Source organism: Protopterus annectens, chromosome 2.part1 (assembly GCF_019279795.1).
Source record: "Protopterus annectens isolate FY-2018-M chromosome 2.part1, PAN1.0, whole genome shotgun sequence".
NCBI lineage: Eukaryota > Metazoa > Chordata > Ceratodontiformes > Protopteridae > Protopterus > Protopterus annectens.
In genome coordinates this window covers 39,327,501-39,345,368 of record NC_056729.1, presented here as the reverse complement: position 1 = coordinate 39,345,368, position 17,868 = coordinate 39,327,501, and the positions used below count along the sequence as shown (strand labels likewise).

General features: G+C 43.1%; 1 protein-coding gene across 1 annotated transcript in view; it reads right to left on the bottom strand.

Moving 5' to 3' along the window:
- The window catches only part of SMOX (spermine oxidase), a 416,267-nt gene that overhangs the window by 214,804 nt on the left and 183,595 nt on the right, over window positions 1-17,868 (bottom strand). Inside the window, exon 5 of the mRNA XM_044062005.1 lies at window positions 11,460-12,156. Within this exon, the coding sequence (XP_043917940.1) occupies window positions 11,460-12,156 (697 nt within the window). The remainder of the gene's footprint in view (window positions 1-11,459; window positions 12,157-17,868) is intronic.

Sequence of the window (17,868 nt, the reverse complement as noted above, 5' to 3'; positions counted from 1 at the left end):
AAATAGTGGTAGTCGGAGGTTCCGACGACATAATGTAGTTGAATTTTCTGCCAAAATAATGTTGGGCGGTATCAGCCCGATGCTTAATAGTGCGTTTATTGAACCTAGCGCAAAACCGACAACCAGAAACGTCGTGGTCTGGGCCTAGGCAAGGAATACAATAAGAATGAAAATCCTTATGGGGTATTTGCTTCCCACAAGAAATACAATTATTAACTTTGTCTGACATCGGTCTGAGGCAAGAAAAGTCTCCCCAACGGGGTACTTAGCTTTATCGAAGACTTCGGCTGAAATTCTATTCGGAAATCTCAGGAGCTGGCCGACTGGCACTTGCGAACTGCTTCTGCTTCGGGCATCGCGTGACAAGAAAGACTGAAGAAAATGGCGTCGGCTGCCTCTTTTATACCCCTGCCGCACTGACGTCAGGGAAGAAGCGACGACAACCGACGCCGGACCAAGGCTTTGAAATTCAGGCCGACCGCGGGACCGCCTGACGGCAGGATAACCCAAGTGTGATGACTGCAGCAGCATAGCACGATGAACATCAATGGAATCTGGGACTGAAACAAAAGAAAAATAGTTTCTTCAATATCCTTCGATCTTTCCAGGAGTAAATCAAAAGAGGAGTGGTGGGAGAGAAGCTGAAGAAGAATGAAAATAGACAACACATACGGAAAGTCATGGTGACTGCATAACTTTTTTATTTGATGTTGTCATTTCCATTCATTCCTCAACTGTTGGGACAGAGTCCCCAGCTACCTGAATCCCGAGAGAACTCTAAGGAAGGATATTTCTAAGCATAGCTGAGCCAAAGGCTGCTCTTCCCCTACAGACTAGATCCAATTTGTAATGAGCAATAAAGGTATGAGCATTATCCCAAGTTGCAGCTATACAAATATCATCCAAGGACGTTCTAGACAAAAAGGCTGAAGAGGCTGCCATAGACCTGGTGGAATGGGCTTTTGGTGGTCTTTCTAAAGGCAAACCCACTTTTTTATAAACAAAGGTAATACAATCAGTCAACCATTTAGCTAAAGTCACTTTAGATGCTGGTTTGCCTAGTTTTGATTTAGAGAAGGAAACAAACAATTGTTCAGATTTCCTCAAATCTTTGGTTCTGTGAAGGTAAGAACATAACTATCTGTGAACATCCAGCAGGTATAACATATATTCTCTTTTGTAAAATTTGGAAAGAAGATGGGAAGGTTGATAAGCTGATTAATATTAGACTCTGACACCACCTTAGGTAGAAAGGAAGGCTTGGTGAGTAGAGATACTCTAGCCTTGTGAAAAATTAAATAAGGAGGTTTAGAAGAAAGGGCCTGAAGTTCAGATACTCTTCTGGCAGAAATAATAGCAACTAAGAAAATAGTCTTCCAGGTCTAAAATCTTAGTTCAAACTTTGCTGATGGTTCAAAGCTGGGTTAAGGCCTGAAGAACAACATTTAAATTCCAAGGAGAAGTAGGATACTTCAGAAGTCTACGCAAATATGTTGCTCTTAGAAAGGATTTGAAAAGCTTGGAGGAAACACAGGTTGAGTTACTTACTCCTACATGAAAGTTAGTAATGGCTGCTAATTTTACTCTGACAGGTGAGGAACTAGCACCTTCATTGAAAAGCATAGCTAAAAAATCAAGAACTTTAGAAATCTGTGCTTAAAATGGATCTAAATTCTTTTTACGTGCCCAAAAACAATTTTTTTTCCATTTACCTTTGTAAACTTTTTTAGTGGAAACTTTGTGGGATGATAATAGAATGTGACATACAGGGCAGAGAGCCTGGACTGTCTACCCATCAATGGAACTGGAGAAACCATGCAGTCAACTTGAGGCCTGAAATGTCTAGATGATTATTTCGGGTGATACAGTAGGTCTGGAGTTATATCCAGAATCCAGGGTGGGTATAGAAGGTGAGGGGAAACCAGATCTGATGAGGCCAATAAGGGGCAATGAGGATTTCCATGCTCTTCAATCAAGATGCTTTCTATAGAAATGTGGGCATTAGAGGTAACAGAAGGGTAAGTACAAAGGAGAATGGAGGGCCGAACTTGAAGTAAAGCATCCCTTGGGGACTCCTCCACTGTGTGGAACAGGGCAAAGAACCTGCTGCAATTGTTGTTAAGAGGAGATGCAAACACATAGCAGCACTGTTGGCCCTATCGTCTCCTCCACCTTCATGAGGCATTAGAATAGACCTGCTTAACTTATCTGCAATTACGCTGGACTTCCCCAGAATGTGCACTGCTATCAGAAAGTGACTGGATGAGATCACCCACTACCATACTCTCATAACTTCTCAACAAAGAAGGCAAGATCTGGTTCTCCCTTGTTTGCTGCTATACTACACCACCAATATATTGTCTGTCTGAATTGCAACAGTCCTGGTTGGAAGAGCATCTTGGAAGGCCTGCAACCCTAGGAGGACAGCTCTCATCTCCAGGGCACTGATAATGCATGTTAGCTTCTTCAGGGGGCTATGTGCTTTGGACCATCCATCCCAAAAGTGTCCCCCCACCCAATCTGAGAGGCGCCCATGGTCATTGTGGCCTTGGGTTGAGGGAGAAAGTACAGTTTTGTACCTACCATAAATGTAGATGTTCGAGGATCCACATTGCTGCAGTCCTAACTATTGGGTAGTCCGCTGTCCAGTCGGCCCGAATACCAAAGTATATGGCTGACGTCGGTCACGGCGCATTAGACTGACGTCAGTACGTCAGGGTACTAATGCGCATGACCGACGTCATATCCTCAGTCTTTTCTTGCCCCAGATGTCAGAAGACCCTAAAAAAACAAGGCCAAAACCAAAAACACCAAACATACCTGCACCAAAAATATATACAATATATACAAAGGTACCAGAATATAATCTCACCTACACAACCACCCCTAAACATAGAGGGGAAGGAGGGAGGGTAAATTGGACTGCAGCAATGTGGATCCTCGAACATCTACATTTATGGTAGGTACAAAACTGTACTATGTTCTTCATTCCACATTGCTGCAGTCCTAACTATTGGGTAGAATCCCAAAGCAGAGGTAAGGGAGGCTGGCAAATCATAAGGAAGCAGGAGCTGATAACATGCCTTGCAAAATAGCTGTGGCAAAACCAGCCCTAGACTTAGAGTAGAGAGGAAGGTGGTAATGCTTAGAGAAAGTATGCACTGAACTCCAAGTAGCTGCCTCCAAAATATCCTTAGTTGCCACCCCCCCTTAGAAATGCTGTTGAAGTGGCAGTAGCCCTAGTGGAATGAGGCCTAATCCCAGCTGGAATCTCCTTGCCATGATGGGAATAACAAAATGCAATGCAAAACCCAATCCACCTAGAAATAGTTTGTTTTGACACAGGCTTGCCCTGTGAACTCAAAGCAAAAGAAACAAACAACTGCTGAGACTGCCTAAAATCCTTAGTCCTGCTTAAATAATAACGCAATTGCCTGTGTACATCTAAAGTGTGCAAAATCTTTTCCCCTTTATTTTGGGGATCTGCATAAAAAGTAGGCAAATGAATAGTTTGGTTTAAAGCCACACTAGAAACCACCTTAGGCATAAAGGAAGGATTAGTGCGTAATGATACCCTATCCTTATGAAAAATCAAAAAGGCTCAACCGCCATAAGGGCCTGCAACTCAGAAACCCTTCTAGCAGAAGTAATGGCCAACAAAAAGCAGTCTTCCATGACAAGTATTTCAGTTCAGCAGTAGCCGAGGCTCAAAAGGTTGTAGAGTAAGTTTCTCCAACACAAAATTGAGGTCCCAAGCAGGAGTAGGAGCTCTACGTGGGGGTCTTATATTCTTTGTCCCTCTAAGAAATTGCTTGAACAAAGGATGTGAAAACAATGGTGGGTCACAATCATAGTGAGCTGAAATTGCCGCAGCATGAATCTTAATGGAAGAGAAAGACAAACCTTTGTCCAATAACTCAGTAAGATATTGAAGAGCCACACTCAAATTAGGCTCAGAAATCTCCAAATTCTTTGCTGCAGTCCAAAATAAAAATCTCTTCCATTTTTCTGCGTACACTTTCCTTGTACTAGGTCTTCTGGCTTCCATAATCACATTTAAAACTTGTTGAGGAAGTTGAGACCTGCTGTCTTTCAAAACAGAATATGCCAGGCTGTTAGATGAAGAGAGTGAAGCTTGACATTGAGCAGACGACCGTCCCTCTGAGACAACAGGCGTGGAATCAAGGGTAAAGGCCATGGAGGCTTCCTTACCAGACTCCTCAGTAATGGGTACCAGTGCTGCCGAGGCCAATCTGGAGCTATTAAAATCATCCTTGGCTTGTCTTGTCTGACCTTTAGAAGCACCTTTGGGAGAAGAGGCAGAGGTGGAAAAGCATACACATGAAGATTTTTCCAACTGAAAGAAAGAGCATCCACTTTCCAAGCTGTGTGATGAAATCTCTTCGTGCAAAACTTTGGCAGGTGGTGGTTTACTGGAGAAGCGAACAGATCTATGTCTGGAGTTCCCCATGACACTGTCAATTTTTGAAATACATGAAGATCCAGTTTCCACTCGTGGGGATCCATGATTTGTCTGCTTAACACATCTGCTAAGGAGTTCTGTGCTCCCGGCAGAAACCTTGCCTGAAGAGTTAGTTGCAAGCTGAGCGCAGTCTCCCATAAAATCATTGCTTGCCTGCACAATGGGTAAGAATGTGTTCCCCCTTGTTTGTTGATGTACCACATGACAGTTGTGTTGTCTGTTAGAATCAACACCTGCCCTGGAAGAAGTAACTCCTTGAAAGCCATTAATGCAAACTGGACTGCTAACATCTCTTTCATGTTGATATGTAGATGCTGTAGTCTGGCAGGCCACTTGTCTTGTATCCACTTTCCATTTAGATGAGCTCCCCAAGCAATGTCTGAGGCATCTGTCGTTAGAATCTGACTTGCCTCTGGCGGGTCACAGAGAGTCCCTTGTTTAGGTGACATTCCTGAGCCCACCACAAAAATTCCTTTTGAATGCAAGGTATTATTTGAATGACAGTGTCCAAATCCTGGCAGTGCTGTGTCCACAGATTTTTGAGATACCATTGTAGCTTCCTCATATGCAGTTTGGCATTGGGAAGCACCAGAATACAAGATGCCATGAACCCTAAGGCTTGAAGGACTGTCCTTGCAGTCAGCCCGGACTGAAGAGATAGTTGATGGAAGTAACTGGAAAGATTCTTTTGTTTGTCCGGGGTTAAAAGGCCATCTGGGCTGCTGTATTCAGTCTCACACCCAGAAAGCACATGTCTTGAGAGGGTACTAGACTGGACTTTATTTCGTTCACAGAATACCCTAGGCATCTTAGCACTGCTATGACATATTCCAAATGCTGTAGAAGGTCTTCCTTTTCTGGAGCCAGAATCAGGCAGTCGTCCAAGTAAGGATAGATTTGAATTCCTTTTAGCCTGAAGTAAGCTATCACTGGAGCCAGAACTTTTGTGAATACTCTGGGCGCAGTAGATAAGCCAAAGGGCAATGCAGAGAACTGATAATGAGAATTTCCAGCTCGAAAACGCAGATACTTCCTGCAACTTAGTCTTATTGGCACATGAAGGTAAGCTTCCTTGAGATCTAAAGTTACCATCCAGTGATCTTTGCCCAGCAGAGGTAAAAGCTGTTGTAACGTCAACATTTTGAACTTGGGAATGTCCAGATAAGTGTTGAGGATAGATAAATCCAAAATTGGTCTCCACGTGTTCCCCTTCTTTGGTACTAGGAACAGGCGAGAATAAAATCCTAGGCCCCTTTCTGGCACAGGAACTGACTGAATGGCCCCTATTTGGAGCAACAGAGAAATTTGCTTGTGAGCCTCTGTTCTTTGCAGAGGAGGAATGTCTGGCATGCCTTTGAAAGGAGGCAAGGTATGGAAATAAAACCTGTAACCGTGGTGAATGATATCCAGAACCCATCTGTCTTGGGTAATTAAATCCCAATTTTCTTTGAAAAGAGACAGCCTTCCTCCCAAAGGTGCTGCCAGGCGAGAATGTACTGGCAGCTGAAAAGGCAGGTCATTGGGTCTGCTAACGAAAGGACTGACCCCTGCCCTCACCAGAAGTCTGAGCAGGTGAACTCCTGTCCTAGGCCTAAAAGAACCTTGAGCTCTGCTTCTACCACGTCTAGACCTACCCCTAGACTGGGAATCATAAGCAGGATAAGTCCACCCCTTAGTAGGCCAATTTCTACTAAACTTGGAGGCTGCACCTGCAAAAATCCTTAACAGTTTGCATAGACTTAGCCTTGTCCTCCATTTTCTTTAAAACTGCTTCCACAGGCGAACCAAACAACACATCAGACTGTAAAGGAGCATCCAAAATCCTTGTCTTAACATGCTCAGCTAAGTTCTGATCCCTCAACCAGGCGTGCCTACGAAGAACAGAACCAGTGGCAGCCACCCTCGAGGAGGCCTGCACAGCATCAAAACCACACTGCAAGGAATGCTTACCCACCTGTTCAGAAACATGAACTAAATCCTGCAACTCTTTACACTCAATACCTTCAGCCAGAGCATCCACCTTAGACTTCAATTGTGAAAGGAGATAATTCTGATATTTTAACATATGAAACTGACAATTCAACGCCCTCATGGCTAAAGTGGAAGAAGTATACACTTTCTTTCCCCATCTATCCAAAGCCCTTGCCTCTTTATCAGGAGGAACAGGATTTTTAACCACAGAAGCCTTCACACCCTTAGGCCCCTGAGAGACAGTTTCTGGGTCCGCCCTAGGACTCTTAAAAAGATACTTATGGGCTTCAGGCACCCTATAGTACCTATCCGGTTTAACTGGGGCAGGAGGCAAAGAGTCAGGATTCAGGGAAGCCTCTGCAAAAACATCTTCTACCACATTCAGAACAGGAGCTATAGCTAAAGGCCTATGCTGGGGTAAAAACAAGAATTCTCTAAGCCTCTTCCTGGAATCAGAGAAATCTTGACCTTCCCATTTAAAATGCTCCCTCATGGAATGCAGAGTCTCTGAAAAAGAAAAATCCTCAGGAGGCGAAGCTGAAGGAGTAGAATCATCCACAACAGAATCAGAAAAAGGAGGAAACACCTGCAAGTCTTCAGTCAAGACTCAGAAGCCTCGAACATTGCTCAAAACTCTTCAACTCAGGTTCCACCCTAGGCCTCTTATCAGGAGGGGGCATAGAACCTCTAATCATTGTAATCAAATCCTCTGCCATTTTTAGCATATGCTTCTTAGGCAAAGACCCTGAAACACTCGGAGAAACCCCCACTGAAGCTAAAGTAGGCCTGCCTCTTAAAGAAGCCTTAGAAACAGAAGGCGAGGCCCTAACCACCTTAGGAAGAGAGGGAAGAACAGCCACCTGAGAAGCCCCTTCAGCCTGGCCTACTTCCTGAGAGGACACATCCTGTAACAGTAAAGTTTCTCCCTGAGACTCCAAAGAAACTCCCGGCAGAACCTCCGGCTCCACTGAGCCTTCTAAAGAACCGACGTCCGGGACTGTCGGTTCCTCCACTCTAGGCTTCCCTGCCTTGTCCTTGCGCTTTTTGGCTGAAGCGGGCGTCGGAGCATCCGACGGCATTTTATAATTACAACGCTTCCCAAACACTAACCTGGCACAGTCTAACCTTCTCTTAATAGTGCGTTTGTTAAATCTAGCACAAGAGCGGCATCCAACAACGTCGTGCTCAGGCCCTAAACAAGGTATACACAAAGTATGGTAATCCCTATGAGGTATCTGTTTCCCACAAGAAATACAGTTATTCACTTTTTCTGACATCCGGTTAAATACTGAGGCAAGAAAAACCAAAATATTCTAACGGGTACTTAGCCAACTTTGATTCGGTCTGAAACTCTGACTTCAGAAACTTTCAGAACGCCAACCTGCACTCGCAAAACTGCTTCTGCATCGGACCATGCGGCAAAAAAGACTGAGGATATGACGTCGGTCATGCGCATTAGTACCCTGACGTACTGACGTCAGTCTAATGCGCCGTGACCGACGTCAGCCATATACTTTGGTATTCGGGCCGACTGGACAGCGGACTACCCAATAGTTAGGACTGCAGCAATGTGGAATGAAGAACATCAAAGGGATGGCCTTCCTGTATTTTACTGGAATGGATCCATCACAGAAGGTCATTTTTGCAAGCTTGCATTATTGTTACTTGACTGGATAAAGGCTGATGGAGAACAGACCACTGAGTTGCAAGTGTCAGGTGAAGGATCGTCATACAGTACCTTGCCAGTGGTACAAGAATGATAGCCATTGACATGGATCCCAATGCTCTGAGTATCAGATAAGCTGAAAGAGAAGAGCTTTGAATGATCTTTTTGACCTGGGATTGAATTGTTTGAATCTGGGGCAGAGGGAGAGAAGCTATTTGAGTGACCATACTGAAAACAGCACCAATGAATTCCAAAATCTGAGTAGGTTCGAGTTGAGATTTGTTGTAACTGACAGAAATTCCAAAATGAGGGCACAACTGGAGTAAATAGTCCCAAGCTTGAATTAGTTGACACCTGATCAGAGCAGTTAGGAACCAGTAGTCAAGATATGGAAACATTCGGAATCCCCGCAGTCTCAAGTGAGCTGCAACTATTGACATACAGTTGATAAACATCCTGGGGGCTGTGGTGAGACCAAAGGGCAGTGCTCTGAAATGGTAATGACTGGCTGCCAGCTGGAAGTGGAGACATCTCCTGGATTTGTTAATTTTTATGTAATAGCATGCATCCTGAAGATCTAGCAAGCACATCCAGTTGTCCTTGTGCAGAAAAGGCAGAATGGACTAAACCATGACCCTCTGGAACTTTGTGTACTGAACCAATCAATTTAGCTTGCTGACATTCAAGACTGGTCTCCAGTCCCGTCTTTTTTGGCAATAAAAAGAATCTTGAATAAGTTCTGGACTCTCTCCGGTCTGGGGGGACCTCTTGGGTAACTCTAAAAGCTTGGTTATTTCTAGTGCTGCTGTTTCCCTATGACTGGGTGGGACATCGGAGATTTTGTCTGATACTAAGGGGGGTGAATGGAAAAATGGTACGATATAAACCCTCTGGATAATATCCTCTGCACCCATGAATCTTTTGTAATTTCTAGCCAGGCTCTCTGGTGCAGGGATAAATGACTCCAGACTGCCAGACAGTCGGGCCTACTTTCAGGAGCGCTGATAGATCTGTCAGAGAATGTATACTTAGATCCCTGGTTATGTGGACCACCTCTGCCATGGGGATGGCGTCTTCCATTTGAGTTCCTCCCTGGGGGAAATGTCTCCATGTGGATCTTGGAAAGGACCTTGGGATTTTTAAACAACATTTTCAATCCAACTTGTTGGTTCCCAGAAAAAGTCTACTGAGGGGTCAAAAACATACGGCCACAGAAGGCAGGGTTTTCCCTTCCTTATCACACCTAGAGAGTGTGTATTTTACTTTGGGTTCAAATAAGGAGGTTCTGTCAAACGAAGCACTGATGAAAGAAGATTTGAAGGGTTCTGCCAAATCACATAATAAGTGCATCCAGGCATGTCTTCTGAGGAAATGCCTGAACCTGCCACCCATTAGGTACCTTAATCCAAGTGGGAGATAAGCCTCACAGATGAATTTGAAATATTACTGAAGGCTAGCCAAAAAAATAGTACTCTACCTCAGAGGATATGTTCCCAGAGAAGGACTTTGAAAGTTCCTTGATCAAATCCCTCTGGAGTCCTGTAAAAGACTCCTTGTTGGGGGAGGGGGGGTGAATAGAGGAACTTTGTTCTGCCAGTCCCTTCTTAGTGGTGACCACTATGACCATGGCATCAACGAATACTTCTTTACTCCAGTGTGTTCTATCTTTAGGTGGTGCCAGGATCCTATCTAGTCTCTTAGGGATTGGCTCCTTCCACGTCCACTGAGAGACTAAATCAATGAGCTCATTTGTAGGCAGCATCACCCTGGAAGTAGACGGACCAGCACCAAAGGCCTCCGGGAACACAGGCTCCTCTTGGGAAGGGTTAACGGCTGTTAATAGCTATGTATCCAAATGGAACAAGAATCAGTTTAAGAAGAGCAATCATTTGTGGGTCATTCAAACTCACATTTTTTATATTTATATATATTTTTTTATACTTGCCCAATCATTTGTCCAAATCACATTTGCAGAATGCAATAACATTAATGTTGGCAAGCCAAAGATAATCTGTCAGTATGCACCCTCACTTATTCTGTGAAAGGATTGAGGCCCCTTGTCTGCAATGCTGGCTGAAGTCTTTGCTGAAAATCCAGTCTCTCCTCTGAGACAGGCAAGCTAGCAAACTACCACTCCTTTTTATCCCCCACCTACCCACTATCTCCTCAAGAGGGTCCCCTGATGATCTAGTGGTAAGGATTTGGATCTCTCACTTACACAGTCTGTGTTCAAGCAAATTCAATGTTTGTTTTTTTTTTGTCTAGAAGTTAGCATACATGACTAAAGCTGTGAGCAGTTAACAAGCTATTCTTGTAGTCCGGAGTTTGATTTCCTCAGCCTCCATTTGCCTACTATGTGACTCTGAGAAACTCACTTAACCACAGAGTGTTTTGTGGTCATTTGGAAAATGGGCTAGACTCCGGAATGGTCTCCTTGACTGCAAAGCTATTAAATACCAGTGAAGCTATGAACTATTAAAGCTCCAGCCTTCTAGGCAGCAGTTAGGGTTCCATCCCAGGAGATTTCTAAGCAGCAGGGGTTGTTAAGAAGCCTCACAGGCCTGTGTTTCATAAACAAAGTATAACCTGAACACAGCAACACCTCCACACACCCTACATTAGAACCACAAAACCTTTATGGAAATAATGTTTTCATTGCCAAATGCCATTCCTAAGGGTATTACACATGCTGACAGCTAGTCTTATCCTGGTCAGAGCAGGTGCATTTGAACTAATGCACACATATTTTTAGAAATGGCACAAGAGAAAAGACTGGAAAGAGAAAACTACTGGAGATTTTTAATTTTGCTGATAAAAATGAGAATTTCCTAAATTCTCCACAGCGTACTACTAATGCACTAGTCATGAAGCCCGCCCTCTCTCTTGCTGAGGAAGAGAAGTAACAGGGCAGTGTCAAAGGTTTTTTTTTTTTTATTTCCAATCTACTGAATCTATAGAGTTAGACATTATGACTTGAAATAAACATTTGTGAAAATGCGGACACCTCTAAGAGCATTCTGAAGCCAGATCTGGCAGGTTCACATACATGTATCTATATCACTGTGCTAGAATTCCTGCTCAATCTTGTTTCATATGGAAATCTGACACCACTTATATAACAAGTTCTGCAGATGTAAATGTACAATTACAAACATAATGACATAATAAAAAGGGGGCTGCAAAAAATAAAAAAAATGAACACACACCATTGTACTACTGGGTACATAAATTTTAAATGTTTACATTATATTCATAGGGCTTTTTCTAACATATTTAACCATCATTCCTTATCATTCTGAAAAGCACAAACAAAACATAAAACAGCTAATGACCACAAACCTGTAAATTTACGGAGAAGTTCAGTGCATGTTTCTGCAACAGTTTCATCATCACATTTCTCCATGATAAGTGCTTCCTCTCCACAAATCCAACCACTTAGCACATAACCGTAACGTTCATTCGGATACAGCACATCAAAGCCGCTAATCTTTTTAAACCACAGCTTCTCTGCATAAGACAGACTTCTGCTTTCAGACTCATCTTCCCAAACAAATCGAATACTGTTGCATTCAGGACTCCAAAAAGGCTCCTCAAATTCCAGAAAGATTTTATCTGTGGTATTTATCCCAAGTTTCTGGATGGCAGTCACCTTGTCTTCAGGCAGATGAGGTTGGAACATGTTTTCATGGAACTTTTTCAAGACACCAAGAGACACTGTTACAATAACATGATCTGCAGGAATGAACTCACAGTCTTCGCACTCTATAAAGACTGGGTATCCTTCTTGGTTTGGATGGTCATTGTTGTGGTCAGCAACCGTTTCAATCTCTTTGGAGACTGACTGATTCCAGTGAATACACCTGACAGGCTTCCTGAGCTGAATGATGGATTCTGGAATGTCCTGAGCCAAGATTTCTACAATCTTCATAAACCCACTAGGGATCACATGATGGGCACCTGGGATTTCAGACCACTCACCAAACTCACTAAGAGACACATCATCCATGCTGTGACAGCTGCTTTCACAGCTTTCGACCTTGAAGAACAGAACATAAAGACATCTGATTTTAAAACTAAAAGATTGTTAATCATTTTTTCAAAAATGAAATGCATTTACTTTTTAGTTGTAATATAAACAAACATTTACTGATGTGTTCAGTACTGCTTGACTGTACAAATATGTTTTCTAAAGCAGTAGCACCATGAAAGTTGGCAAATTCCATCCTTTTCAAGAAAATGAATGTCTAACATAGTTTTTCTACAGAAACAGAGATCTACATCTAATGAAGAACTACTACTAGAAAAGGATTTGTGCACAATACACAACACATGATCAGGTATTCTGAGTAGTGAGCATAAATCATAAGTGAAAAAAGATTGCATGCAGAACATCTCTATACTGCACTACTGCATTAGACTTTATACTGGAGTTGTAAAATACAGTGGTTCAGAGACACTAATAGGAATTAAGTATTCTTAAAATGTCATTTCTGCACTTATAGTCCCCACAATTGTTCTCAACATTCTCATTTTCTGAGGCCAAGCAGAAATCTGGAATGCAGGTTGGAGATTGATATAAATCCATTGTAGGGAAGGCGGAGTACAGGTAAAGAAATACAGTGGTTCAGAGACACTAATAGGAATTAAGTATTCTTAAAATGTCATTTCTGCACTTACAGTCCCCACAATTGTTCTCAACATTCTCATTTTCTGAGGCCAAGCAGAAATCTGGAATGCAGGTTGGAGATTGATATAAATCCATTGTAGGGAAGGCGGAGTACAGGTAAAGAAATTGGATAGGGGAGTCCTAAGTGAAAGACCAGCTCTGGTACAGATTTCTAGTCGTCTAGAACAGAAACTGCATTAAAAAAGGGGATAATTAATCCAGGATATAAAATAACACGATGACTGCAAGACTCAGAGGAGTTAAGAAAAGACTGGGAAGGCAGACCATAAAAAGGAATTTAAAAAGGAACAATGGAAGAACATATGTATGGCTCCCAAGTATGCAACAAAGTCCAAAGGTTTAGGATTTTTGCTTGAAAGTGTTTCCATATGCATTGTAAGCCCATAGCAGACGTCAACAAATTTTTCCTCAGGTAGAGAGCAAACGCGGAAAACATTTTCCCAACCAGGAAAGTACATTTAAACAACAAATTTGTAAATGTGGAAGGTTTTTCCGCAAAGGAAACTTATCTGCCCAACAATGGAATAGCACAACCCAACCACTGATCCCTGAAAGCCCAAAGGAGTGTTCTCTTAAGTGTCATAAAAGTTCTGAAGACCTTGGGACAAACTTGTCTTTTTAGCAAGCTCAGCTCATACCACATAACTGTTTGAGGACATGGAAGGTGTCCTGAAGTTTTGGAAGCTGGCTGGCTGTTATATCCTTCACAGGATGTAATAATAGCTAAGTTTACTGCAGAAGTGATCAATACGATAAACATCATATTTTCTGGGTATGTAATGAGTTGGCAGAATTCAAAACTTCCCTACAGAGTACTCTGTCTGAAATAATGGGGGAAGCAAATGCCTGTAACTAAAGACATGATTCTTTTGAGCTCTGACACAGGATCTAAATGGCCTAGATACAGGGGATTTATTAAGTTTAATGCTACTGGCTGCCAAAAAATTAATTACTAGAAAATGGAAATCAAAATATAAACCATTTGTAACTGAAGTACTGAACATTGTTAAAGAGAGAAAAAAAAAACAGAAAATGGAATCTTTAGAAAAAGGAAGAATCAAATTACATAGAAACATCTTTGTGGAGGAGGAACATCACCCATGCCTTTGAAATCCGGCAATGTGTTCTTGAATGAGTGTAAACATCGATGAATGATATCCAAAAGGCAGATGTCTCATTGAGCTAAATTTGAATTTCTGAATGAAAAAGGAAAGGCGACTCCCAGCTGAGAGCTGCCAGACGCAAGAGTTGACTGGTCTGCTGCTTTTGAGCAGCTGGCTGGTCCCATTAGAGTCACTGACATTCTACTGGGTCACTGCCAGAAGTCCTTACGACAGGAAGCCCTGCGTCTACCACCAAATCTAAACTTGGAACCCCACCTACCATAAGATTCACCCTGACTGGCCAATTGCAGCAGGATAGATCTTTTCTTTAGCACTCCCAATTGGTAGTCTTAACAGTCTTTCCAAACTCTTCACAGTCCCAAAACTGCCTTCGCCCAAGATTGTCCTTTTCAAAACAATTCACTGGCCTGTAAATGCTTTCATTTAAAACAATCAGCACACCAGCATCCTGGTCTCACATCAGAACAGAAACGATCCTTCACACACACTAGTAACTGCTGAACTCCTTCCAGGACACAGTAGCAGCCATTGCAGCCCTTCCTTAACAGCACACACTCCAAAGCCAAATCCAAGACCACTGCCAGCACACATGAACCAAATCCGACCCTTGCCAACTCAATGAGAAAGATTTCAGCATTGAATTTTAGATTTAGAGTATTGAAAGTTCTTACCTCCTTTATTTCAGCATGGAAATCATGGCTCACATCATCAAGCAGAGGGAATTTTTAATTTATCCCAACTAACACCTTTGGAAGCCTTGCAGAGGATGTTAACACAGGCCCCTGCACAACCTTTCTGCCCTGCATAAAGCCCTTCCACCAAATTGGCCCGCCCCTGGAAACAATATAGGAATACTTAAGAGCTTCGGGCACCCTCAGGCTTGCATCAGGCTCCACAGAGGAATCGCAACAAAGAACATCCCAGAGCAGCTCCTCCACAGGAGGAAGACCGAGAGGCAACACAGGGGGAAAAGCTAGGCACCCTTGGCCTTTTTACTGGGGTCAGAGTAATCTTAGCCTTTGAGTTTAAAGTGCTCCCTCATAAAGTGAAGAGTCTCTGAAAATGAAAAAAATCGAACAAGAGAATCAGAGAGAAGGAATGGAATCAGAATCAGTCAAGAAGGAGAAGAAACTCTTGCACACTTTTCAGTTCAGAAGAAGAAGCCTGTGAACACTGTTCAAAACAATCAATACTTCAGACTCCTGTTCCTCCCATTTCAGGTGATTCCATAGAACCTGGGCATCAGATCATCAAAGGCTTCAGCTATCTTAAGTATATGGGAGAAGAATATCTAGAAATGCCTTCTGAAAAAAGAAGCTCAGTTTAACCTGGCCCAGGCTAAAGCTCTGAAACCTTGAGAAGAGAGGGAACCTTCGAAACCTGAGAAGCTACCAGTGGAGCCTACTTCCTGAGCCTGGCATTTCCTGTAAGGGGGCACTGCCTAACAGTAAACATCTGAGACAGTTCCCTAGAGAGCCTGAGCTAAACAGCTGGCCTAACCCTGACCTCCTCCGGAGGGACGGCCCGGGACTTCCCTTCCCCACTGCCCCACTGTAGATGCCCTTTCTTAGATGAAGCAGGCGTCGGATACTTCTTCGTCGGGAACATCAACGCCCAAATCCGGCCCAAACACTAACCTAGCACAATCAAGCCTCCTCCTAACCTATGCTTAATAAATCAAGAACGGCAAGGCTAGCAAGGCCTGCGTGGTGGAATGGGAAATGACACAATGTACCTAAATCCCATCTACGTGTATGATAATCCCGCGGTTATTCACTGCTTTTCAACTTTTCTGACATCCGGTAATATACTGAGGGCAAGAAAAAAAACCAAAAAAAAAACCAGAATGTTCTAGCATTCTTAAGCCGGTCTGTTTCTTCGGTTGGAAACTCTCAAAGCAAAATCTGCACTCACTCTTTCGCATCGGACCATGCATTGCGGAGACTGAAAAAAATGACGCCGGTCACGCGACATGTTCCGCAGTACATTGGTACCAGTCTATACTGGCGTCGGTCTAAGCGCCATGCCTTTCGCTCTCTCTATTCGGGCCGACTGGACTGGAATACTCTAACAATTTGTCACTGCAGCAAGGGAAGACGAAGAACATCAAATGGAATTTGTGAGAGCATTACATGCAGTATAACATTTAGAAGGAAGAGTGAGGTTTAAGGGAAGGCAGGAATTGAGCAATTTATATAACATTGGAGAGAATGACCACATTAATATGGTTTGTTTTATTTTCTATTAATGTATGCTTGTGTATGTCTTAAGCAATAATTTTATAAAGGTGTTAAAAAATCCTCAGTGTTTTAGCCAGTTTGTCATTTGCATCACATGATGCTAAAAAGTACAGATGTGAAAGAACTTAACAGTAGGTGGCCTACTGATCACTGTTGCAGTACTACAATACTACTGGGTTATCTTGCTGAGGTAACCTGACATCTTACTGGCGTACCAAAGCCAAAAACCTTCCACATGCTTGTATGCCTGTCATATAACCAAAGCCCATGGGCATAGAAGTACATAAGTGGATGCAGGAGCGTAAGACCCTCAGACTAACTTAAGACCCTGGAAAAAGCCCAAATAATAGAGCAAAGAAAAAAACAAGGTTAGATAAAAGGAGGGGAGAAGGCAAGGAGGAAGGAGGGAGGTAGGGAAACAGTACTGCAACAGTGATCAGTAGGACATCTACTGTTATGATAAGTTCTTACACAACTGTACTATGTCCTTGCTTACATCATGGTTGCAGTATTCCAATACCATTGGATGACTCACAAACCTTGGAAGTTGTTTAGGCTAGACGGACTGGAAAAGTACAGTTGTGTACACTTACCACAAATGTAGATGTTCGAGTGTATTCACTGTTGCAGTCATCGCACTTGGGTTATCTGTCTGCAGGTAGCCCTCAGTCGGTCCGAATACCAGAGTCTTGGGATTTCTGCATCGGATGCTGTCGCCTCTTCCATGACATCAGGTCGTCAGGGGTATAAAACATGCAGCTGGCGCCATTACATCAGTTTTTCTTGCCCCAGATGTCGGGAGCTCCCAAAATAGGAAGCAATTACAAGGTGTGGTACACCTCCAGTAAAAAGTAAATACCACTGCCATAAGATATGGCCAAAAAAGAGGATAGATAGAAAGTAAAGATAAGTCAGGGGGTTGGAGGGAGGGTAACCAAGACTGCAACAGTCAATACACTCCAACATCTACATTTATGCTAAGTGTACACAACTGTACTATGTTCTTCATATTTCACTGTTGCAGTCATCCCACTTGGGTTGATTCCCAAAGCTGAGGAAGGGTGGAGGCAGTCAAGAAGTATTGGGGCTGGCTAGCAGGCCTTGTAAGACTGCAGTAGCAAATCCAGCTCTGGATTTAGAAAAGATAGGTAAGTGGTAATGCTTGGTGAAGGTGTGTACTGAACTCCAGGTTATTGCTTCCAGGACGTCTCTGGTAGGGACTCCCCTGAGAAATGCTGTAGAGGTTGAGGTAGCTCTAGTGGAATGGGTTCTGATCCCCTGTGGGGTAGGTTTTCCATGATGTTTGTAGCAGAAATGGATGCAGTGTGCTATCCATTTGGAGATGGTTTGTTTTGAAATGACCTTGCCCTCTGCCCCTGTAGCAAAGCTGACTAGCAGCTGGTCAGATTTTCTGAACGGTTTAGTCCTGTCAAGGTAGAACCTATGCTGTCTGTGCACGTTCAATGAGTGCAGGATCCTTTCCCCTTTATTCTGAGGATTAGGAAAAAATGTTGGTAAATGGATGGATTGGTTTAAAGCCACACTGGATACCACCTTGGGCATAAATGATGGGTTAGTCCTGAGGGAAACCCTGTCCGCACGGAAGATAATGAAGGGTACCACAGCCATAAGGGCCTGTAACTCAGTCACTCTTCTTGCTGAACTGATGGCTAGAAGTAAGGCTGTTTTCCAAGAGA